The sequence below is a fragment of the Thamnophis sirtalis genome, unplaced genomic scaffold (genome assembly GCF_051295495.1).
Source record: "Thamnophis sirtalis isolate CommonGarterSnake01/CBP01778 unplaced genomic scaffold, rThaSir2_p1.2 scaffold_2, whole genome shotgun sequence".
Classification (NCBI taxonomy): Eukaryota; Metazoa; Chordata; class Lepidosauria; order Squamata; family Natricidae; genus Thamnophis; species Thamnophis sirtalis.
Window position 1 is genome coordinate 164,639,702 of NW_028261382.1, and position 22,774 is coordinate 164,662,475.

At 39.6% G+C, this 22,774-nt stretch overlaps 2 protein-coding genes across 4 annotated transcripts in view; one reads left to right on the top strand and one right to left on the bottom strand.

The window, feature by feature from the left end:
- The window catches only part of SLC66A2 (solute carrier family 66 member 2), a 79,680-nt gene extending 73,212 nt beyond the window's left edge, over positions 1–6,468 (bottom strand). Inside the window, exons 1-2 of one of the 2 annotated variants that reach the window (XM_087707345.1) lie at positions 6,285–6,468; positions 4,006–4,349 (exon numbers count right to left, since the gene is read on the bottom strand). In XM_087707345.1, the coding sequence (XP_087563471.1) occupies positions 4,006–4,235 (230 nt within the window). In that variant the 5' untranslated portion in view covers positions 4,236–4,349; positions 6,285–6,468. The remainder of the gene's footprint in view (positions 1–4,005; positions 4,350–6,284) is intronic. The other variant, XM_087707346.1, reaches the window with a different exon arrangement.
- An 8,626-nt stretch (positions 6,469–15,094) lies between these two features.
- Positions 15,095–20,527, top strand: HSBP1L1 (heat shock factor binding protein 1 like 1). Of its 2 annotated transcripts, XM_087707352.1 has the most exons (4): positions 15,105–15,281; positions 17,865–17,931; positions 19,203–19,299; positions 19,979–20,527. In XM_087707352.1, exons 1-4 carry the CDS (start codon positions 15,237–15,239, stop codon positions 20,001–20,003), a joined length of 234 nt encoding a protein of 77 aa, XP_087563478.1. In that variant the 5' UTR covers positions 15,105–15,236; the 3' UTR covers positions 20,004–20,527. The 2 variants fall into 2 exon arrangements, with proteins under 2 accessions (XP_087563479.1, XP_087563478.1); XM_087707353.1 differs by lacking the exon at positions 19,979–20,527 and having other exon boundaries at positions 15,095–15,281; positions 19,203–19,303.
- Positions 20,528–22,774: the final 2,247 nt, after the last annotated feature.

Sequence of the window (22,774 nt, forward strand, 5' to 3'; positions counted from 1 at the left end):
CATTAATAGAAGAAACCTGATAATTCTTTCAGATTATCTAAAGGAATATATAACTCAGCAGCTGTACAGGTAACTGTACCCAATCAAACAGCTCAGCAACTAATGTTATGAATAATTCAGGTGTATTTTTTTTCACCAAGAAAAAATAATTCTTAGCAAAAAGAGAGCCTAATATTACATAATCTTATCAAATCCTGTTTTAAAAACAGATGGTTATGTCCAAGCTTAAATTATCTGTTCGCTTTGATCTGATTTAAAAATATGAATTATAAAACACAGATTTTACACCAAGGAACATCACATAAACTACATAAAGAGTGATGCTCCTGAACTGCCCAAATTTAATTCTACAATTTGTACCCCAATTTTCATCATAATAAGACATGTATTTTGTCTGTCTTGTATTAAGTCTTTACTTTTAAATAGGCATAATTGGAACTAGAGACATATTCAAATTTCATTAACACCTATCTATAATATTCCTATAAAAGGATGTAGAATATGTTTTGGGAAGGCATCTATTGTCTTATATTTATTAAGGCAGATTTCTTATTTTTATTACTTAAAAGATTTTAACCTTTTTCTTCTCCTAGGCATTCTTTTTCCTAAAGTTTCTGCCTATTGTCTTCACTTTCAAGTTTTCCTTAATTGCACATGAATACTCCAATTAAAATTTAGACCAGCTCAAGATGTGAAGTAGTAAATATTGTTGATATCACAGCTAAACATGGAACATTTTAGCCACTCACCAATAATTTTTGGGAGAAAATGTGGTATAAGAAGCAAGATTAAATTCTTTGAATTAAGATTTTGAGATAGTCACCATCTTTCAGCCTAACCACTTCCAAAGGTTTATTATGAGGAAAAATTGGGAAGGATGAGAGATGCAAAGAAAGGCACACAGACAATTTTTCTCCCTACCTATTTAATTCTTTGGATTAAAAAAGGATCTAATATATCTGACTTGCACAAAGATGCTGTATTTTCAAGATTCTTTGATGCTGTGGTTTTTTATATTTCATAATTACAACAATGTAATAACAATCAGGAAACATAGTCCCTTAAAAAATGAAAGCACATAAATTGTCTCAATAATATTCTATTTACAGTACAGTAATTCAGAGGCTCTGAAATAGTTACATTGGTTTGTGTGGGGAAGCACCATAGGAAAAGTAAAGATAACTAGTCTGTCATTCATCTAACTGGTAGAGAAGGTGCAGAGGGAATATGATGCTCCAAATGCCAACCAACTATTATTCTCATCATCCTGTACACTAGACACTTTGAAAGGAACAAAAGAGACTTCACCAACTTCTAAGGGTACAATATGCTTCATTCTTATCTCTAATTTCAATGAAAGTCTTGATCAGCGTGGCTCAATAAGCATTCAATGAACATTCATTATTCCTTTACACAGAATTGTTTAATGAAAGGTCAATTTCGATCTCCAAACACAACTATAAAGCAAACAATAAAAGTATAATTCTTCCTCAGGCAGCCAAGAAAGAAAAAGTTAAGTAGCAGCCAATCTTTTTTGAAGGTCAGATCCTGATGGTGGATGGTAGATAAATACATTTATATGGTAGATGGTGGATAGATAAATTTAAGGCAATCACAGGAAAAAACAATACTTCTATTTGTCTCCAAGTGCTTTATTCCGCATTACATTCTTAAATTATAGCAATACTTCCTAAAAGGTCATCTGTAACCAAATTAAAATCCAAGGAAAGCCCTTCCCACAAAGATTTATGAATCAAACTAAATGTATAGGGCTAATGGTTTCCTTTATGTTTAGTCATAAACATTGATGAGTTATATTGTGATGAAAGATGCTTTGCTTCAAGACCAGAATGAAAGTCTTCTGAAGTTGAAGAAAAAGGTGACAGATGACTGTGCTATTCATCCACCCACTAAATCATAGAGCTATTTGATATTAAGACCAATGTTGTTACATTTCAAATGTTATATGACAGACACAGTACATAATAAATTCCTACACATAAATTTGGTCTGCCATAATCTGATAATTTGCGAATTATCCCAAACTAGACAGTTGTCATCAAACAGAGCCTTTTGCTACATTCTAGTACATGCATGATTAGCACGAGCTACACTGAAACGCATTCAGGAAATATGTGGATTTTAAAATTAGATTAATTTTACATTATTTTTTATTTTACGTCTGGCACTTTCTCATAGGAGTATGACATGTACAAGAGAATCTTACAATGCTGCTGTATAATTGAAACATGTATACTGTACATAACACATAACAGACAGTTTCCAGAAAGATATAGCTTGTTCAACAAAAACGTGAAAGTCGTTGTTGCCATTCTAACATTATATAAACCTTTGCTGATCACAATAGTCTACAAAACCTTTAAATCATTGAGGCTTTAAAGCTCCACAACTTTCTCAATTAGCCACAACAATCTACAGATTGAAGAAATGGACTAGTGGAATACTGTGAATACAATATTTACATAATACTGTATTATTTCATTTCAGATAATGGGTGGGGGGGCATGATGGCCTAGCAGTTAAGATGCTTGTGAATCGGAAGATTGGCCCTCCAAGACCCAAGCACTACGTAACGGGGTGAATTCCAATTCCTGCCCCAGCTCCAGCCAACCTAGCACTTCAAAAGCATAAAATGCCCCATAAATACTGTAGGTACCATTTTGGTGGGAAAGTAATAGCATTCCGTGCGCCCCAGCATATAGTCATGCTGTCCACATGACCACGGAAGCATCTTCAGACAATGCGGGCTCCCTAGGCTAGGAAACAGAAATGAGCACTGACCTCTAGAGTCAGACACAAATGGACAATGGAAATTTTTACCGTTTTTAAAAAAAAAGTTATTTAGCTTAGGCTATTCCAGTGATGGCGGACGTTTTTCTGCTCGGGTGCCAAAAGGGCGTGCTTGCGCGTTGCATTAACTACTAGACCCATGATGGTGAACCTATGGCATGCATGCCACAGGTGGCACGCAAAGCCATATCTGAGGGCACGCAAGGCGTTACCCTATGTCAGTTCCAGCATGCATGCGGGCACTGGTCAACCAATTTTCGGCCTTCGGGAGGGCAGGGAGAGGCCGTTTTTCACCCTCTGGAAGGCCAAAAACCACCTTGCCAGCATGCGCAAGCACATTGGAGTGGACATAGGGCAACGCCTCACGTGCCCACATGACTCCGTGTGCCATCTGTGGCACACGTGCCTTAGGTTTGCCATCACAGGGCTATTCTTTGGTAGGGCTGAGCAAACTTCAAAGTTCATGGTAAAAAGTGCTTTGGAGTATACGGGAATACATACACAGCACTTGACTGCAATCCCTTAAAACAACTTTGTCATTTCCCAAGGATCACAAGACTGCCATCTGATCTGAAGTAAAGACACTTTTGATTTAAGGAGTTGCAGGCAGGCCCGATTGGTCTTTGCCTGCTCTTGAAGGATCTTTTTCCCTTCAGTTCTAAAATGCCACAGAGCCTTATTCTTCATAATACACTTAATTGTGCGTTAAGCTTATACTATGTCTGCCAGATGAATATTGCTAAAGCCTCCGCAGCTAATTTCAAAAGAGCTTTTGTTTAGGTTTACACGTTTTCAAATCCTGGCAACTGCAGGCTGACTAAAATATTCAAGCTTTCCAATACAGCATATACAATATATTTCAAAATATTAGATATCACAAATTTAGGACTTTCATTAGGTATCACAGGTTTAGGGCCACCATAAAAATGCCATTTGGATTTCAACCAAGTTAGCCTTTTGAATATACTCATGAAATATTGACAAAGGACCCAGAGGGAAGCCAAATGCAGCTGATATATTACTTATACTTCAAAGGAGTTTCATGGAATTTGGCAGCACAGTAAATCAATCTCCCTCTCCTCCCCACTTCTCTCTCTCTCTCACACACACACACACACATTTCTTTTTTCAGATATTCATAGAACATTCAGAAGTACAGAGAGAAATGTAGTTTTTAAGAAAGAAACAACTTACCAAAAGAGTATCCTTAAAATGTTTGCAATTAATAATACTAAGCACACGTAGGTTGAAAAGCCCTCTGCGTTCTGTGTCCTTTTAATATCACGGTATTGAGGGATGTATGGCACTACACCTCCAAACATCATGGCTGCTGAAGCCCCCCAGGATATCAACTGTTGAACTGCCGTTACCAGCCATTCCCAGCCATCTGCTTCCATCATGGGCAGGATGATGTCCCTCAGCATGAGGACAGTTGGTAACTAAAGGGAAGCCCCTTTATTACTTCCTCGGGATTTACTGACTTGTATTCATATCTGATTAATCTTCCAATAGGACGTATGCCATTCTTTAAGCATTAACTAGAAAAACAAAGTGAGATAAGACAAACTCAAAACTTGCCTGGAAATATTCAGTTGCATAATTAGAAAGTAATTAGTCAAATCATAATGATCTAGAGGAAAAGGCAATCTATTTGTCTAAACTAGTGCTTGTTCCACCATGCTGACATTCAAACAAAATATGTGAGTTGTCAAGAATAACAATCCTAAAAATAAGCTTTCTAACAAAATATCGGTTAATATACTCATGATACAAAATGTGCTCATTTGTTGCGTTCCAGCCTAGCAAGCTTTTTCAAATTAATTCCATTAAAGGAAGATCTGCATAGTTTTATAATATAGTAAAAAAAAAATCCACAGGTCAGATGCATACTTATAATTAATGGCATAAATATAACACTTTTAGGACCGATACTTAAGACAACTATTGTTCATAATAAAAAGGCACATATTTTAATGGCAGACAAATCAGAAGCATTCTAGTAGCTTTTAATTAGATGTGTTAATTGAGAAAGGTGCTACCAGATTCCTTTGGATTTTTAGTCATCATAAACTAACATGGCTCACCTCTTACAAAATAGATTTTCTCTGGTTGAGAATTCCTATAATCATGAGTTTTAATGAGTAGAAATTCAACAGAGATTGATAAACTGTTGTTGACGTATTTCGTCAACAGCAATACAAACAAGATTTTTACTCAAATAAGCGTGGTTACAGAGTATTTTAAAATTATATCCCTTTTCAGAAAATAAGCAAGAAGCTTTCCTCCTTGTACACAAGAGAGAAAATCTCTTTCAAAATACCTCACTTGCCAATCAAACTCTTAATAACTTTCTTATCTAGCAAATTACATTGTCATTGTTTTCCTTTCATTAGGAGTTATTTCCAACAATCAAAATTGCTTTTAATTAACAAACTCACCTTCCCCCCTCCCCACACACACACTACAAATACAACAGTTGCATTTCCCAGAATGCCCAGTCAGATCACAGGGAATTCTGGGACCCGTAGACCCAATTCCGCTGCAGGGCGTGCAACTTTTTAAAAACTCATGTAACTGTTCTAAATAATTCTCAAAACATGCCGTACTAACTTCTTGCCAGGGAAACTGCTTGTAGAGGAAAATTAATACAGGTAGTGCTGTTAAGTGAGCCTTGCCTCATTTTGCAACCTTTCTTGCCAACCTTGTTAAGTGAATCACAGCAATTGTTAAATTAGTCATTAAGTGAATCTGGCTCCCCCTTCACTTTGACAGAAGATTGCAAAATGACCCCACGACACTGTCAGAAATACATGCCAATTGTCAAACATCTGAATTTTCATCACATCGCCATGGGGATATAATGCAACGGTTATAAGCATGAAAAAGAGTCATGGGCCACTTTTTTTCAGCATCACTGCAACTTTGAATGGTCATTAAGGGAATGGTTGCAAGTCAAAGATCACCTGTACAGTTAAACAAGAAGAGTAGTGAGAAATGGATCTATGAAATCATGAAAAGTAGTGAAATGCAGAGATGAAAGAAACACGTCTGCTTTCTCTGGGAGGTCCCAGGAACTGGAGAAAGTAAAGACTCCCTTTCAGACTTTCTGCCTCTTCAGCTGAAGAGACCAGGTTGCCAATAACTGGGACCCCAAATTACGGAGACTTTTAGCCAGAAGATCATTTTAGCCCCCGTCCCCGCCTTACGAGGGGAGAGAGAGAAAGCGAGAGGAAGTGAAAAAGCCACTTTCCTCTAAAGTGCTTTTTTTTCTCTCCACTCCTCTCTGAATGGCCAACCGCGGCTCTGACACCAACCGCGACTTCTGCTTCCCTTCCACGCTTCCCTTAGCAACTCCGCCAAACTGCCCAGCGTCCAAAAGGCGGAGGAGGGAGCGGTCAAACGGGCGGAGAAACCTTTACATCCTCCCCCCCGAAAGAGGGGGAAAAAGGCAGGGGGGCTCGCCCTCTCCTTACCTGGGCTCTCGCCAAGGCCCCTCGCCCCAAGAATCGCGCATCTTCTCCCCCTCTTGCTCGAGGGAGCCCCAGCCCGGGACGCCGCTCCTGGTCTAGACTGCGCTGAAGCCCTTTTCCTTTGCTCCCAAAGCCACAGGCGCCGCCGCTGCTGCTGCCGCCGCCGCTGCTGCTCCCGCCGCGACTGGAAACAAGGAGCTGGCAGCGGCAGCCCCCAAGCAGCGAGAAAATGAGCCCCGCCTCTGTGACATCACTAGAAGCTGAAGCGCCTCCGTCTATGAAGAAAGCCGCCCTTCCCGGCTTTTCGTCGTTTGGGTCCTAGCGCCCGACCCGTCCCTGAGAGAGGGAGACTCGCTAAAATCCTGGGAAACGCGTGGGGGAAATCTCAGCTTTCCAAAAGGGAACACGGAGCTCGTTCTCTCACTGTGATGAAAGAAATGTCCTTCTGGGTTCGGCTCCAAGTGGGGAAAAAGACACTGGAGACATGGAGGCTGCTTGGAAAGATGGTTTATTGTTGGACAGGGCCACATGGCTTGAGCCCTGAACAGAAAAGGGGATCACATGCTTCAATGTTGGTGGAGAAGAAGAGAAGGGGTGAAGTAGGGGCTTGCTAGGCTTTTTATAACCTGTTCAGTCCCACCTCTCTGTTTCCTGTTCCTGTGTAAGAAATGTATTCTGATTGGTTGTCAGACTCCCATGGGGCCATGCAGGGGCTACTCTCTAGGCTGTGTTTTGAATCCAGGTATGGATGAGTTCTCAGATGCCATGTGGTCAGTTGAGTAAAGCAGTGTTTTACAACCTTTTTGTGCAAAGGCACACTTTTTTCATGAAAAAAAATCACGAGGCACACCACCATTAGAAAATGTTTAAAAAAATTAACTCTGTGCCTATATTGACTATATATAAAGTGTTTTTCCCACGGCACACCTTACACTATGTCACGGCACACTAGTGTGCCACGGCACAGTGGTTGAAAAACACTGGAGTAAAGGGCCAATATTATCATGCCTTTACTCCCATCCCCCCTGGGGCTGCAGTGGAGAAGTCTTTATTATGTAAAAGGGACTAGCCTGGCCTTCTCAATGGCCCATTAACAGTGGGGATGAGCAGGAAGCTACAGGCAACTATTCTGTCTTTTAAACATGTTTCTTTCTTTTCATATCCAGATAAATATTCTGCCTTTTCAATATTTCCTAGGATATTTCATTTTTCTGGGAGAGGGCTGGATGATAACTTCCCACAACTGCTAAGCAAGGATTTAGATGGTGACCTCCATCCACCCACTCAAAATAATGGGATTTTTCCTCCTTTCCCGTCAGATACAAGTAAAGAAAGGTGTTGGGAAAATAGCACATATAATAATAATGACGTATTATCATATAATAGAATAGAATAATAATGTCATATTAACGTATAATATAGAATATAATAATGTCATATTATCGCAAAGTCTTCCTGAAACAAAGTGAGCATGTTTCATGTAGAATATAAATAGGTCGGAGCTGCTTCCAACGCTTCTTTAAAATGCCATGATCACCAACGGCAGTAATATACTATTTTTAACTGAAGAAGTGTGTTGAAGAAAGAAAAGGGGGTGGGGCGTGTAGAGGCAGGTTGGTGCTTGCACTAAATGCCTTAGAGTTGTTTCCTATTAGTATTATTCAAATTTGTTACAGCAACCCAATTCCAACAGACTGGGTGGCGTATAAAACTATAAATTTTAACCACTGTTATGCAAATTTTTGCCTACTCGTTGGTAATGATGTCTCAGCTTCCTATGAAATGTTCAAGGCATCCTTCATCAAAAGTGGTATAATAACTTCAAACCTTTCTGGTTAAAAAAACACCCCTCTATAAAACTAAAAAGCATTATTAGCAGCTTCCAGGGTTTGTTTGTTTTTTAAGTGTTCTGTAAAACTGTATTTAACTCTGTAGGAAGTTATCACCCAGCCCTCTCCGACAAAAATGAAATATCCTAGGAAATATTGAAAAGGCAGAATATTTATCTGGATGTGAAAAGAAAGAAACATGTTTTAAAAGACAGAATAGCTGCCTGTAGCTTCCTGCCCATCCCCACTTTGTCAATGGGCCATTAAGAAGGCCAAGCTACTCCCTTTACATAATAAAGAGTTCTCCACTTCAGCTCCAGGGGGATGGGATTAAGGCATGATAATATTGGCCCTTTACCCAACTCACCACATGGCATCTGAGAACTCAACAAACCTGGATTCAAAATGCAGCCTAGAGAGTTGCCCCTGCATGGCCCCATGGGAGTCTGACAACCAATCAGAATACACGCTCAAGATCAAAGGCCAGAGAGGGCATAAAACCAGGGACTCAGCATCTCAGTCCTTCCTTCTCTTTTCTCCACCAACATTGAATCACCTTTTCTGTTCAGGACTCAAGCTATGTGGTCCTGTCCACCATTAAAACTATCTTTCCAAGCAGTCTCCATGTCTCCAGTGTCTTTTTCCCCACTTGGAGCCGAACCCAGAGGGACATTTCTTTCATCAACTCCATCCAGCAATAAATCCAATATACGTAGTTCGAAGGACTTACTTCTAAGAAACTATATAGAACTGGCACCAGGAGCAAGGAAGTAGCCCCAATCAACAATGTCTTGCAGAAATCACGTCCATTGAGAGGGGAAGGAAGTGTAAAAACAGGAGGCCCAGCTCTCATGCTGTTCCATAAAGTGGAACTCATGTACCCTGGAACTTGATAATATACAGAGAGAAGTTAATATTCAAAAGTGTTACAAGGTCAAAAGAGTTTTTCCTTTATCAAATGTTTTATCAGACAGAATAAAATGAAATAGTGTTTCAGCAGCAGAAATGACAAGAGTAAATGTGTGCGTAGGGAGGGAAAAGCCACAGAAGCTAACTTGGAGTCCTTGTAAGAGCTGAAGTTAGGATATGTATCTTTTCATTAAACTCAATGTCCTGAGTTCACAGAGGGGAGTTTGGGAGGGTGGTAGAATTTGTATCAGTCTTTGCAACTTTCTTGGGAAAAATTTTCAGCTGTGGTTTGCTGTTGCCTCCCTCCTAGATGTGAGAATGACTGACTGGTTCAAGGACACCCAGCTGGCTTTGGGTCTAATGTGGGATTGGAACTCACGGTCTCCCAGTTTTTAATCTAATTCCTTTACCTCTATACTAGTGTTTTTAAATCTTGGCAGGTTTAAAATGTTGAAGTCCACATATCTTAAGGTTCTCAAAGTTGAGAAGTACTCCTCTGCACCAAACTGGCTCATAGCATGTTGGTATACAAATCAAGTAAATAAATAACACAATCAATGGAACTCTATTTACTTTCTAAACTGGCAATTAAAACATCAGCTTAGGTTCTGGCATGTATTGGATCCACAAAGCTCAAGGAATTCCACTCCGATTTTCTACTGTGCAGAAGCTGGATGGGAGCATGGAATTAAACATGTCCAATTTCTACCATTGGAGAACTAGATGCAAAAGAATATCTGGGAGAAAATCCAGAAGATATAACAGCCTTATTTCTGCTTCCTATTCCTTCAAGATCCAAGAACAACATTTTTCAAGTTACCCCACAGAACAAGTACAAAAACCCACCAATTAGTCTCCCCTTGGTGAACTCCATAGATCCTTCAAGATCGATGAATTGAAAAAAAATAGTGCCTTTTTCTCTTTTTTTATGAATACTGGGGATTTTAAAGATCACAATGGTGGTGTTAAAGTATACAGATTTTTCATTAATTTTCCTCTTAAAGTTCCTGACCTTAGCCACAGGTACATTTATACTTCAACCTTTGACAAAGGATGGCAACCATCCAACTGACTTAAATGTTGAGGAAAAATTATCAGTGGCACTGTCAGATTCAAAGAGAGTCAGACCAAACATTTTCCTGTAATCCCAATGATTTTGCACTGGCTGACCCCCACAAATAACAGACAGTATATTTTTTACTTTACTAGCAGCAAAAAATATCATTCTTTTGGTCTCTCTCTCTCTCTCTCTCTCTCTCCCTCCCTCCCTCCCTCCCTCCTTCTTTCCCTCCCTCATCAATTCCAGATTCCTGTGAAGATGCTCCAATTGAGCAAGCACTCCAGATAATCCAAGCAGCAGCTAATCTCCAGAGGCACCCATCTTTTCATTAGCTAGCTCTGCAGTCAATTGCACACTCCTCCGTGTGTTGATTTTCAATAGCATCTCCCAGTATCCTTAGAGAAAGCAAGATTTCTTCAATTCGCATGTACCGTAATTTGGAGAAAAAAATGCTTTCCCTGGTGTGTAAATAAAAAAATCCTGAATCTACTGTTGTTGTTTTTTTAAATCAATTCCTTGCTTAATCTAATTGGATTCTCTTATTTACCCTTTCCAACTCAACAGAAAATTTAAAAGAAAATATGTATATGAGCTTACAATCTTGTCTGTCAGCAGGATAACTCTCAGAATACTGACAGAATTAGGCAAATTTGCCGCAAAAGTACTGGGAAAGAAGCAGCAAAAAGAGAGATCAATTTGAAATGCACCGATCTGGTTGGGGACTACACAGATGACCCGGGCAGCTTCTCAGAATACTTCTGAGTGCAACCTGATATCGTCCTTTCCTAACTCCCTAGTTAGGTGACCCAGGACAGAGTTACTATAAAAATGCTCTTATTCTAGTAAAACCTGTCCTGCCAGTCTCATATGTTCCTTCATGCGTGCAAGCCATCTATATACTTAAGGGTGACTAGGAATATTTAAGAGGGTGTGTCACTTCTGTTCCTTAGCTCTTACGTAAAAAAATAAAAATCCACCATCTAATGGAAGATCCATTGAAATATCACCACTTTCATTTGAGTAAATTATTAAACTTGATTTCTGCTGATTAAACTAGACAAATGCATCTAGTTTTCTTGGCAACAGCAAGGAAGTGCTTTGCTTTTAGGTTTTCTTTTTTTAACTTTGAAATCTATCTAGCCCATAGTTCTGATGCAAGTAGTCCTTGACCTATGACCACCATTGAGCCCAAAATTTCCATTGCTAAGCAAGGCAGTTATTAAGTGAGTTTTGCCCCATTTTACAACTTTTCTTGCCATGGTTGTTAAGCGAATCACTGCAGTTATTTTGTTAGTAACAAGGTTGTAAAGTGAATCTGGCTTCCCCATTGACTTTGTCAGAAAGTCACAAAAATGATCACATGACACCAAGACAATGCAACAATCAACATGCCAGTTGCCAAGTGTCCAAATTCTGATCACATGACCATGGGGATGCTGCCACAGTTGTAAGTGTGAAAAATAGCCATGTGACTATTTTCAGAGCCCTTGTAACTTTGAATGGTCACTAAACAAGTCAAAGACTATCTGCATTCCTTGGAGAATACAAGACTAACCAATCTCAGCCCTGCTTAGCTTTCAAGCCAAACAAGGTCAGCCAAGGCTTGTCGCCTTCTTTTCTTGCAACAGGCTTTAAAGATCTGTTACTGGTTTTGTGAGTTTAAGGTGGTTGGGTGTTAGCCTTGCCTTTTCTTATCGTCTCTCTTTTCTTACCAAATTGAAGAAAATATATTTTAAACAGGTACAGTATTTTTGACAATACTTGATATAAAGTTAATATTTTAATGTTATAGTTTATAAGGCTTAAAACGCTACTAACAAAAATATACTTTTTGGTTTTTGATCTTCATCTCTGGACTATGTCTGTAATAATATTTTTTTTAATACTTTTTTTTTATTTTCCATTTTCATAACATATAATCACATGTATACTATTACATAGCCAATATCCTATTGTATGAAGTAGTAATTACATCAGTTCCTCTTGTCATCAACGCCCAGAAAGATAAAAACCCATTATTAGCTCTTCTGCTCTCCATACACCTCTTTCTTCTACCTCTCTCCTACCTCCTTTCTTCCCTCCATCATCTTTTCTACTCTACTTCCCCTCCCTTTCTCCTTCTCCTCTCTCTTCATTCCACTCCTCCTTATCCTCCTCATCTTCCCCCCTTACCCTCTCTCCTATCCCTCTCTTCCTATCTTTCTTCTCTCCTCTGTTTCCCACTCTTCCTCTCATTGGTGTATTTCAGCTTCTGAGCAAACTCCATTCTATGTTGATGGTATTTATGCTTCCATATCAATATACTTAACATATCTTAGTTTTAAAGAAAAAATAAGAGAAGACAGTATACATGTGCAATCATATTACATTAAAATCTAACACCCCTCGTCAAGCCTAATATTCATCCCTCCCTCCCACCCTCCCCCCCAACCCCTCCCCCCAAGCCTTCCCTCCCCTGACTTCCCAGAACCCATACAGGGTATAAATCTTTAACAAAAACTGTCTAAAATATATTGGAAAAAAGAATAAAAAATTGGCATGCCTTTATGATGGCGGCAGTGTTCCGAGTCGAACGAAGGCCCGCACATCTTAAAGCTGCCCGGGGTTGAGAAAAACAGCAGTCCAACTTCCAACAATAATATTATCCTAGTTCCAGGCTGCTTTTATTTTTTAGTTCTTCATCTTGATTTGAATTATATTGTGTTAAAAGATAAGGACAATGATCATTTGAAAGAATAATAATGATCATTTATTATTATGTTGTATAAGAAAATGGTATTGTTTCTAAAAAGGTAAATGTTTGATATGTCAAATGGAACAATTATAAGCTGTTTCAAAATTACCTGTATGTAGCAGCTAACAGCTAAGAGCCACAATCTTAGTGAGGCTGAATATCAGCTGAAACCCCAAGCAGAGGGAATACGAAAATAACAATAGAGCTTATGCTAGCAAAGAAAAAGGTTATGGTGAACTTGTTAAAATTCTTTGAACAAAGGTGGAGCAGACTTTTAGAACAATTGTGTAGGATGCTATGTCAAGAAGGGGAGAGGGAAATGCATTTGTGCAAGGGAATAAAAGCTGATGAATGCTTTGTTCGTGTTCACCTTCAATGCACCGGTGTTTGCAAATACGTGAATAAACTTCTTTGCTGCTTTCATGTTGTTGTACCCATATGCGAACATGCACTGTTTATAACAATTGTGTATCTTAATTTCAGCATAGGCAGCACAGCTTTTGAGAATACCCTTGTTTTTCAAAATAAACAGCTCCTGGTATTAAAGTTAAGATTTAGTTGATTTCACTACAATATTTCCTGTAAGGATTTTGGCAGCGTCTCCTTGTGGTGAGACGGTGACAAATAAAATAGACAAACAAATAAATTTTACACTACAATAGACTACTTGTTATTTGCCTAAGGCTTTCTAGAGCAGTGTTTCCCAATCTTCAACTCCCAGAATTCCCCAGCCAGCATATCTGGACTTCCACTCCCAGAATCGCTGGCTGGGGAATTCTGGGAGTTGAAATCCAGACATCTTCAACTTGCTAAGGTTGGGAATCACTGTTCTAGAGGTACACATTAAACATACTAAACAATAATTTACATATTTCTGCTTCTAACAAGACAGGTTTGTTCCGTTCACGTGCTATGCAGTTACAGAAACTTTTGGGTGGGACAAAATGCAACCTTTCTACATCCAGAACTATCTACACAGTTGCTATGGGGAAAAAGAAGAATGAGAGCATTATATACTGGAAGTCTTTAAGAAGATGTTGGATAGCCCTTTATCTGAAACATATAGGGTTTCCTGCCTAGGCAAGGGGTTGGACTAGAAGACTTCCAAGGTCCCTTCCAACTCTGTTATTGTATTGTATTGTATATATAGACTATCTTGAGCTTGTGAATGAAAGATGGAATATCATTTGACCAATGTGCTCTTCTCTTGCAGTGCAGATGGATCATTTACTGATGATGGGCCATTAAGTTGCTATAAACTCTTAGCAATCATATATTGTAAATAGATTTCCCCTCCATGAAAATCCACCTGGAACCTTGTTCTTAGATCTTCCAACCGATCACACTGTAACAATATACTTTGCTGCCAGTTGTCCTATTCTTTCTCTTTCCTTCCACCTTTTCCAGCATTAGAGATTTTTCCAGAGGATAGGTCTCTGCATACATAATGTGTGTGCAAAGTAAGACAATTCCATCATTGATTTGTTCAATGATCCATTTGTGTTTTCTTGTCTTTTTTCTCAGTAGTTTTCTCCAACACCAACCTTCAAAAGCATCAAATTCCCAAACAGTTTAAAGTTGGGTCCCTGCAGATACAACTTTTCACCCATTTCATCTCTGGTTTTTTTTTAGGACTCCTAACACAGTGGAAGAGAAAACTCCAACTGTGCCACTGGAATATTTTCTTTCTTTCTTTCTTTCTTTCTTTCTTTCTTTCTTTCTTTCTTTCTTTCTTTCTTTCTTTCTTTCTTTCTTTCTTTCTTTCTTTCTTCCTTCCTTCCTTCCTTCCTTCCTTCCTTTAATTAATTCATTCATTCATTCATTTTCTATAGCCCCCCTTCTCAGTCAACGATTCTGAGTGGCTTACAATTTAAAAATATATTACAAGCAAAATACTAAAATACCCTAAAAATAATAAAAGCAGTTGAATCCTATTTTAATAGTCCTATGAATAATAATAGCACCGTAACAAGAGCGAGACAACTCAAGACCTCTTTTGCTGGCCGATGATTATCCAACCTTGGGTAACTCCTCTGCTAATTTAACTGACCGTCAAGCATAACCCAAGGCTCAGCTTAGCAACCAATGATATCTTTCAAACTTTAAAAAACTGGGAGGGAAAAATGATATTTTCTCTGCTTAGAGGGGAGCTGGGAATAAAAATCCCCAAGAGGGAAACTTGACATCTTTTGTAATCTCCGGAATTGCAGGCAACCAAAATAATGACGCGTCGGGCACGTGGCAAGGAGGAGTGGAAAAGTCCCTGTCGCTTTTCGCATTGGTTCCTCCGCAAGCGCCGGAGGTCGTAGCTGTGTAACCGCGCCGGCGAAGAGAAAGCCCGGCTGGACAGCTCGGAGGGCGGCAGGGAAGCGGCTTTGTCTTTGGAGCCCCCCGCCCCCTCGTCGCGGGTGGAGAAAGAGGGCATGGCCGACAACGACCCGCCAAGCGCCAAAGAGCTGTCTCAGTTTGTGAGTACGCCCCATGCTCGTCCGAGGCTTTGCCGATCGCGCTGAGTATCGCGCACAAATCGGATGGCTGTTGCAGGCAGCCCCCAGACATAAATACAGGTAGTCCTCAAACGGACGACCACAAGGGAGCCCAACCTTTCTGTTAAGTGAGGCATTTGTTAAGTGAGTTGTGCCCCGTTTTACGACCTTTCTTGCAGCGGTTGTTAAAGCGAATCGTTGCAGCTGTTAAATCAGTAGCCTGGCTGTTAAAGGGAATCTGGCTTCCCCATTGACTTTGCTTGTCAGAAGGTCACCAGAAGTGATCCCATCACCTTGGGGACGCAGCGACGGTCATAAATATGAACCAGTTGCCAAGCACCTGAACTTTGATCACAGGATCATGAGGAGGCTGCAAAGGTCGTAACTGTGAAAGACGGTCATATGTTGCTTTTTTCAGTGCCGTTGTAACTTTGAACGGTCACTAAACAAATCGTTGTAAGTCGGGGACTAGGTTTATAAACTCCGTGTTAGCAATTGGGACCAAACATAGCTGAGGAGAAGTCGCTTGGCAGAGATGGACACAATCACTGTGACCCAACAAGGAAGAGGACGGGTACTGGGCTAAGGGTGATGGCTCTTGGTGCTCTCTGAGCTTGGTTATTTTTTGGCAGATATTTCATTACCCAAACTAGGTAACATCATCGGTTCTTACCTACACTAGGTAACATCATCAGTGCTAGTCAGTTATAACATCTTTACTAGATTATATTGCCTAGTTTGGGTAATGAAACCTCTGCAAGAAAACAACCAAGCCCAGAGATCACTGAGGATCCCTCATTTCAACCATGAGTTACAAATATTCTCCTTTATCGATACAGGAGATGGCATCTATAGCCACCTCCCTCCACTCTCTGCATCCTTTGACCTACTGTATTCTACCTACCATAATGCAAATCTACCATGGTATCTCCTCAGTTGGCAGGTAGTGATGGTCATTGCATAAAAAATATTCTCCACAACCCATCTGCGGTGCGTTTTGGTCCTCATAACCCAAGATTGTGGCATTGCGGTCCAGTATCGGTAGAGAGAACCACATTTGGGAAAAGTTAGAAGATTTTCAGAAAGTTTCTACATCTCTTCACTGACGATCAGTGCCTGTTGCTTATGGGGCCAGAAACTCTGGAATGGGAATGAGGCCAATTTTTAACCCAAGGGATTTCTTTCAATAATGTCTAAATAAAAAAAAACATACTGTACTGTGTAATATTGTATAAAATCAATAAAATACAATAATATTGCCTCGAGGCTGTTAGGGACTGGATGGGGCTTAACAAGCTTGTACTCAATCCGGATAAGACCGAGTGGCTGGTGTGTTTCCCTCCTACTAATTGGCCAAGTGTTCCATCTCTCAGGCTGGGGGGTCAAACAGTACGCCCCTCAGACAGGGTTCGCAATTTGGGAGTCCTCCTGGACCCACAGCTGACTTTTGAACACCACTTGTCGGCTGTGACCAGGGGGGCATTTGCCCAGGTTCGCCTGGTGCACCAGTTGCATCCCTACCTGAACCGGGAGGCCCTCACAACAGTCACTCGTGCCCTTGTGACCTCTAGACTGGACTACTGCAACGTGCTCTACATGGGGCAGCCCTTGAAGAGTATTGGGAGACTTCAGCTTGTCCAGAATGCAGCCGCGCGAGCGATCGTGGGTGTACCTCGGTTCACCCACGTAACACCTATCCTCCGCGAGCTGCACTGGCTGCCTATTGGTCTCCGGATACGCTTCAAGGCGCTAGTCGTCACTTATAAAGCCCTTCATGGTATTGGACCTGGGTACTTGAGAGACCGCCTGCTGCCAATTACCTCCACTAGACCGATTAGATCCCACAGATTAGGCCTCCTCCGAATCCCATCCGCCGGCCAGTGTCGACTGGCGACTACCTGGAGGAGAGCCTTCTCTGTGGCTGCTACGACCCTCTGGAACGAACTCCCCGTGGAGATTCGAACCCTCACCACCCTCCAGGCCTTCCGCAAAGTCCTCAAAACCTGGTTGTTCCAACAGGCCTGGGGCTAAAGAGCTGTTGCCCCCGTCTCGAATGGTATGACTGTTGTGAGTTTTAAATTATATATTGTTATGCTGTTGTTTTTAAATCTTTTGTCTGTATCCCCTTCCCCGGTTCAAGTTGTGAGCCGCCCTGAGTCCCCTTCGGGGGAAAAGGGCGGCATATAAATTTAATAAACTGAACTGAACTGAAAATACTATATAAAAATTACTTACAATATATTAGTGACCTATAAACACTTCTATATAAAAGGTGTAATCCAGTGGTGGGATTCAAATTTTTTTACTATCGGTTCTGTGGGCATGGCTTGTTGGGCGTTGCAGGGGAAGGATACTTTTAAAATCTCCATTCCCTCCCCACTCCAGGGAAAGGATACTGCAAAATCCCCATTCCCTCCCAATTAGCTGGGACTTGAGAGGCAGAGAATAGATGGGGGCGGGGCACATCAGAGATAGTATTTACCAGTTCTCCGAATTACTCAAAATTTCCGCTACCGGTTCTCCAGAACTGGTCAGAACCTGCTGACATAATTTTTTCACCCACAGGCAGAAAATCTCCTACAAAAGGTGCAAGAAAATTTTGAAGACCTGACCGATAAATTATCTCTACAAAATATCCTTTTCGGATCCTTTTCTAAAATTAATGTGAAATCATTTGTAATCAGCTTGGCTGATTCCTAAATGTTTCCAAAATATGTTTATGATTTTGAGTTCACCTGTCAAATACAAAACAGGGCAAAGGTAAACTGGGAGATTATAGATAGGGGCTGATTTTGGGAACTAGAAGTGAGTATACCCATCAGGTTATTTTCTGATAAGAATTTTGTATAAGAGAGCATTTTTCTAAAGCAGAACACTAGATTTCAGCCACTCATTTTTATTTCCTAAGAATACTTATGGAACTTGTGTGAGGATCAAAAGTCTTTATAAATACAATTTCAGAAGCTGGTACTTTATATTATAGCATGTCAACTCACCATTTGAATTTTTCACAGGAGTCTAATAAATGGAATATTACATACGGCAGTAAGCCTAGCAAATTTATATCAATTTTAGAAAACATTAATTTTCAGTTTACAGCAACAATTATGCATCATTCTTAAATACCAATAATGATTAACAATTTAAATATATTAGATCCTCCTACATAGGAGATTATGATGATATATTCCTCTCCAACTTTATGAATTGAGACTATTGACAGTATACAGGAAACTATTAAATAATAGTAATAGTCTTTTAAAGGAAATTAAAGTTGCCGCAACAATTATATTTGAAAACCTCAGAATGTTCAGTCTTGAAATACTTAACTACAATATTATACACATTATAAGCTTTTAATATCCTGTAGCATACATTCAAGGTTCAAGGTTCATTTTATTTATATGCCACCCTATTCCCGGCGGGACTCAGGGTGGCGCACAAACCCAAAGGAGGGGAAGGGAAACACAAGAACTACAACAAAAAGTACAGGGCATTTAAAACAACCAACAGCCACACGATTCGAGAGGGGAAGGGACCTCATCACCCCCAGGCCTGCCGATACAGCCAGGTTTTAACGGCTTTTCAGAAGGCCTGGAGAGAGGTGAGGGTCCGAATCTCTGTGGGGAGCTCATTCCAAAGGGCCGGAGCCGCCACAGAGAAGGCCCTCCCCCGGGTAGTAGCCAGATGACATTAAACCAGATAAGGCAAGAAGTATGAAAACAATTGTTTTATACCCAATAAGATAAAATCAAACAAACAACACTTTGGATTTTTTTTTTACAATAGAAAGAAACCAAATGTGAATCCTGTTATATATGCGCACCATGTATTCTTTTCTCAGATAGATTAATATAAACTAATAAAAATGAATTAACAACGCAGTGTTCTTTAACCTTTTACTGGATGAGATGGGTGAACGGATAAATGATTTGGAAAAGCATGTTGCTGGACTAATGGCTGAAGCTGGAATAGAAAATACTAGTGAAGATTCTGAACAGTGAGTTTCTGTTTTTATACAAACTTGTCGCAATAGCTAAAAATCTGCTATGACAAATTTACCATAACCAATTCAAAAGGGTAAAGAAACTCCTCCTTTAAAACAAATTCTTGTTTGCATTAATAGAAGCACAAGAACACAGCTAGCTTATGGTAGAGTAAGAATTTCCACAACTGAAACCCAATACTTCATGAATCCATAGAACCACACAATTTGCTCTATCTTCTTTCAATTTCCCAGTGTAACCTATTAATCCTGAGATCTCTCATCTAAAAATGCAGCAGATCCATCTTTGCTTAGCTTTTAAAAACTCAGGCACAGCATATTCATTTGCTTACTAGAGTTCTGAGAATGAAAGTTATAGCTAAGCACAACATTTTGGAGTTATTGCAAGAATACTAGGACTCACCTGTTAGCAACGAAAGCATGAATGTGCATATTTGTATAAAAATAATTCAGGTAGTTAAAAGGTTTAGCAGACACCGCACGTTGAACTAATATCACCTCTCATTAAGAGTATGATTCTGTGTTTTAAAAATTTTGGACAATAAATGATTGCCTTATATTCATTCACAGAGTTGGAAGAAAGTACAAAGATTGAGATAGTTATTTATATGATGAATTCATATCAGGCTTTCCTAATATTAACTCAGTTTCTATGCTAATTATTTTTATGCAGAACTGAAGAAATCAAAGAAACCTGAAGACCTTTAAGTATGGTCTACGTTTATACAATTTCAAGATATTTGTTAAGACTATATACAGTATAACTAATGAATCCACAAGCAATGCTTTTCTATACTACATCACTGGCTACAAAGAAAAATCAAGTTGTAAATATTTCTGGCCTATATTTCTGCTATAATATCGAATCATGCAAGTGTGATGGGCAGTAATTTCAGTGGTGGGATTCAGCCAGTTCGCACCACTTCGGGAGAACCGGTTGTTAACTTTCTGAGCAGTTTGGTGAACTAGTTGTTGGAAGAAATCACTAGGGCAGAGAACTGGTTGTTAAATTATTTGAATCCCACCGAGTAATTTGATTACAGAAATAAATTCTCCTTTTGATTTTTTTTTGTTTAAGAGTGACATTAAATGTTGAAAACTGGCTTCATATTAACATTCAATTCATAACAATTAATACCCTTTTGGTATGAATATATTTATAAGCTTTTATACCAAGTATAGTTTCCATTTTTTCCTTGAAGTTCGTTTTCTTGGTACATCATGTATTTAGTATTTAGTATTTTATGTATGGATGTTAAAACTATCACATACGAAGAAAGCAGAGTTAGAGTCCATGCTAATACGTAGGTAAAATTCGTGTCATCTCTACTTTGATTAGTTTTCCTCTATTGGGATCAGGTGTTTTGAACTCATATTGCTGTATCTCACTAATGCAATTCTGAACAATTTATATGATTTTTAGAATAATATTCCTAGATTAGGAGCCCTTCGTGGTTTAACTACTGCAACACATCCTACATGGGACTGCCCTTGAAGATGACACAGAAGCTTCAATTGATCCAGAATGCAGAGGCATGGGCAGCAACAGATATGCTTTGATATGCCTGTGTAATACCCCTGCTTTGTGAACTGCACTGGTTGCAGTGGTGGGTTTCAAAAATTGTTCGAACCTACTCTGTGGGTGTGGCCTCCTTTGTGGGAGTGTCTTGCCACCCATGTGACCGGATATGAAGATGCCAACGACACTTGTCAGAACCACCTTAAATTACCTCACACACAGCACTGGCATGCATAAGAATATGATGTATGCTTGTTTTTTAAAAGGCATCTTTGGTTTGCGTTAAAACAACTTCAACACACGCAATGTTCTGATTGCACCACAAACGCAGTAGTCATCCTTACCTTTCACAGAGGCACTGAGTTTTATAAATATGAGCATGATAATGTAGAATAATCATATCCAAGGACCAGTGGTGGGTTTCAAAAATTTTTGGAACCTCTTCTGTAGGTGTGGCCTGCTTTCCGGGTCCACTGGTGGAACCTCTTCTAACCGGTTCGGTAGATTTGATGAACCGGTTCTACCGAATAGGCGCGAACTGGTAGGAACCCACCTCTGACTGGTTGCCAGTTTGTTTCTGGGTGAGAGTCAAGGTGATGGTAATTACCTACGAAGTCTTACATAGCACAGGGTCTGATTTCTTGAGGCACTGCCTACCTCTCATAGTAACTAGCAAATTTGATTCAGGTTTTGCATACCCCCGTTTTTTGTTTTTGTTTTACTAAGCAACGTCATCTCTCAGCACCCAGAATTACATCTTCTCTGCTGGAGTGTCTGCCCTCTGGAATGAGGTTCACCAGAAGAACTAGGTGGTTTTTATGTTGTTGTTTTAGAAGGTCTTGAACACCTGGCCCTTTGCCCTCACCTTTGATTATGATGGGTGTAGTAACTTCCAAGGAGTGCTTCTGTCCTCTCCTTCCTTTTAAAAGGACTTTTGTTCCTTGTTTTTATTGCATTGTATTGTTTCTTTTTTTCTTTTCTTGTGAACTGCCCAAATTGTTGGGAGTTGGACAGCATACGTATTTATTAACAACAAAATTACGATTTTCAGCAAATGAAATGAGGAAATTAGATAACTGAATGTCAGAAATGTAACCTGAACCTGGATGACATTTTTCATATGCCATGCTAAGTCATAGTTTGGTTCTCCATGGTTTAATGAGTAAGCAAAAACTGGATATATGTGTGCTCTAAGTTATAAAATATTATTTACAAATTGCAATTTGTCAATCACGCTAAGCAAAAAATAAAAAAGATCACACAGCGGCTTACAGTATGTGAACTGATCTGTTTTATGTTGATATGTAAGCCTATACATTTTGTATCCCCTTTAGATGTGTTAATAGCATTGCCTAAGGAGCACATAGTTGAATTCATCCCGCAAACATGTTCAAATGGGGTCATGTTTTTGGAGTATAACTTAAGTATTTAGGGATCACATATTTGTTTTGTCAAGACAGACAGGATTTTTGGTTTAATATTCAATATGTTTAAAGTATTGTTAGTTTTCTGATTCATCTTTCCTATAAGAACTCAACTTTTCTTACACAATGATCTCCAGCAGTTAAAAAATTTTAAATACTGAAAACCACCCAGATGAAAAACACTTTGCTCAACATTCAGAGAATAGCATGAGTGCAGAGAGAAATTTTTAATTCAGGGATTGGCAATCTATGGCCTGTAAACCAGATGTAGCCTCCCTCCCACAGTCATTCAACCTGTCATCTGAAAAAGAAATATATTCACCTAGTCCATAAGCCAGAAGACAATCACCGGCTGCCTCTGTAGGCAGGCATTTTGGCAACAATTTATTAACTGCCCCACTGGGAATTAAGTAGCAGGTGCCCTGAAATCCTGGCAAAAAGTTCATCTCTGGTTCCTATATTCTGATACTGCTTGTACAGGCACCCAAAACATTTTAATCAGGAGATCCTAAATACTAGAGGACAT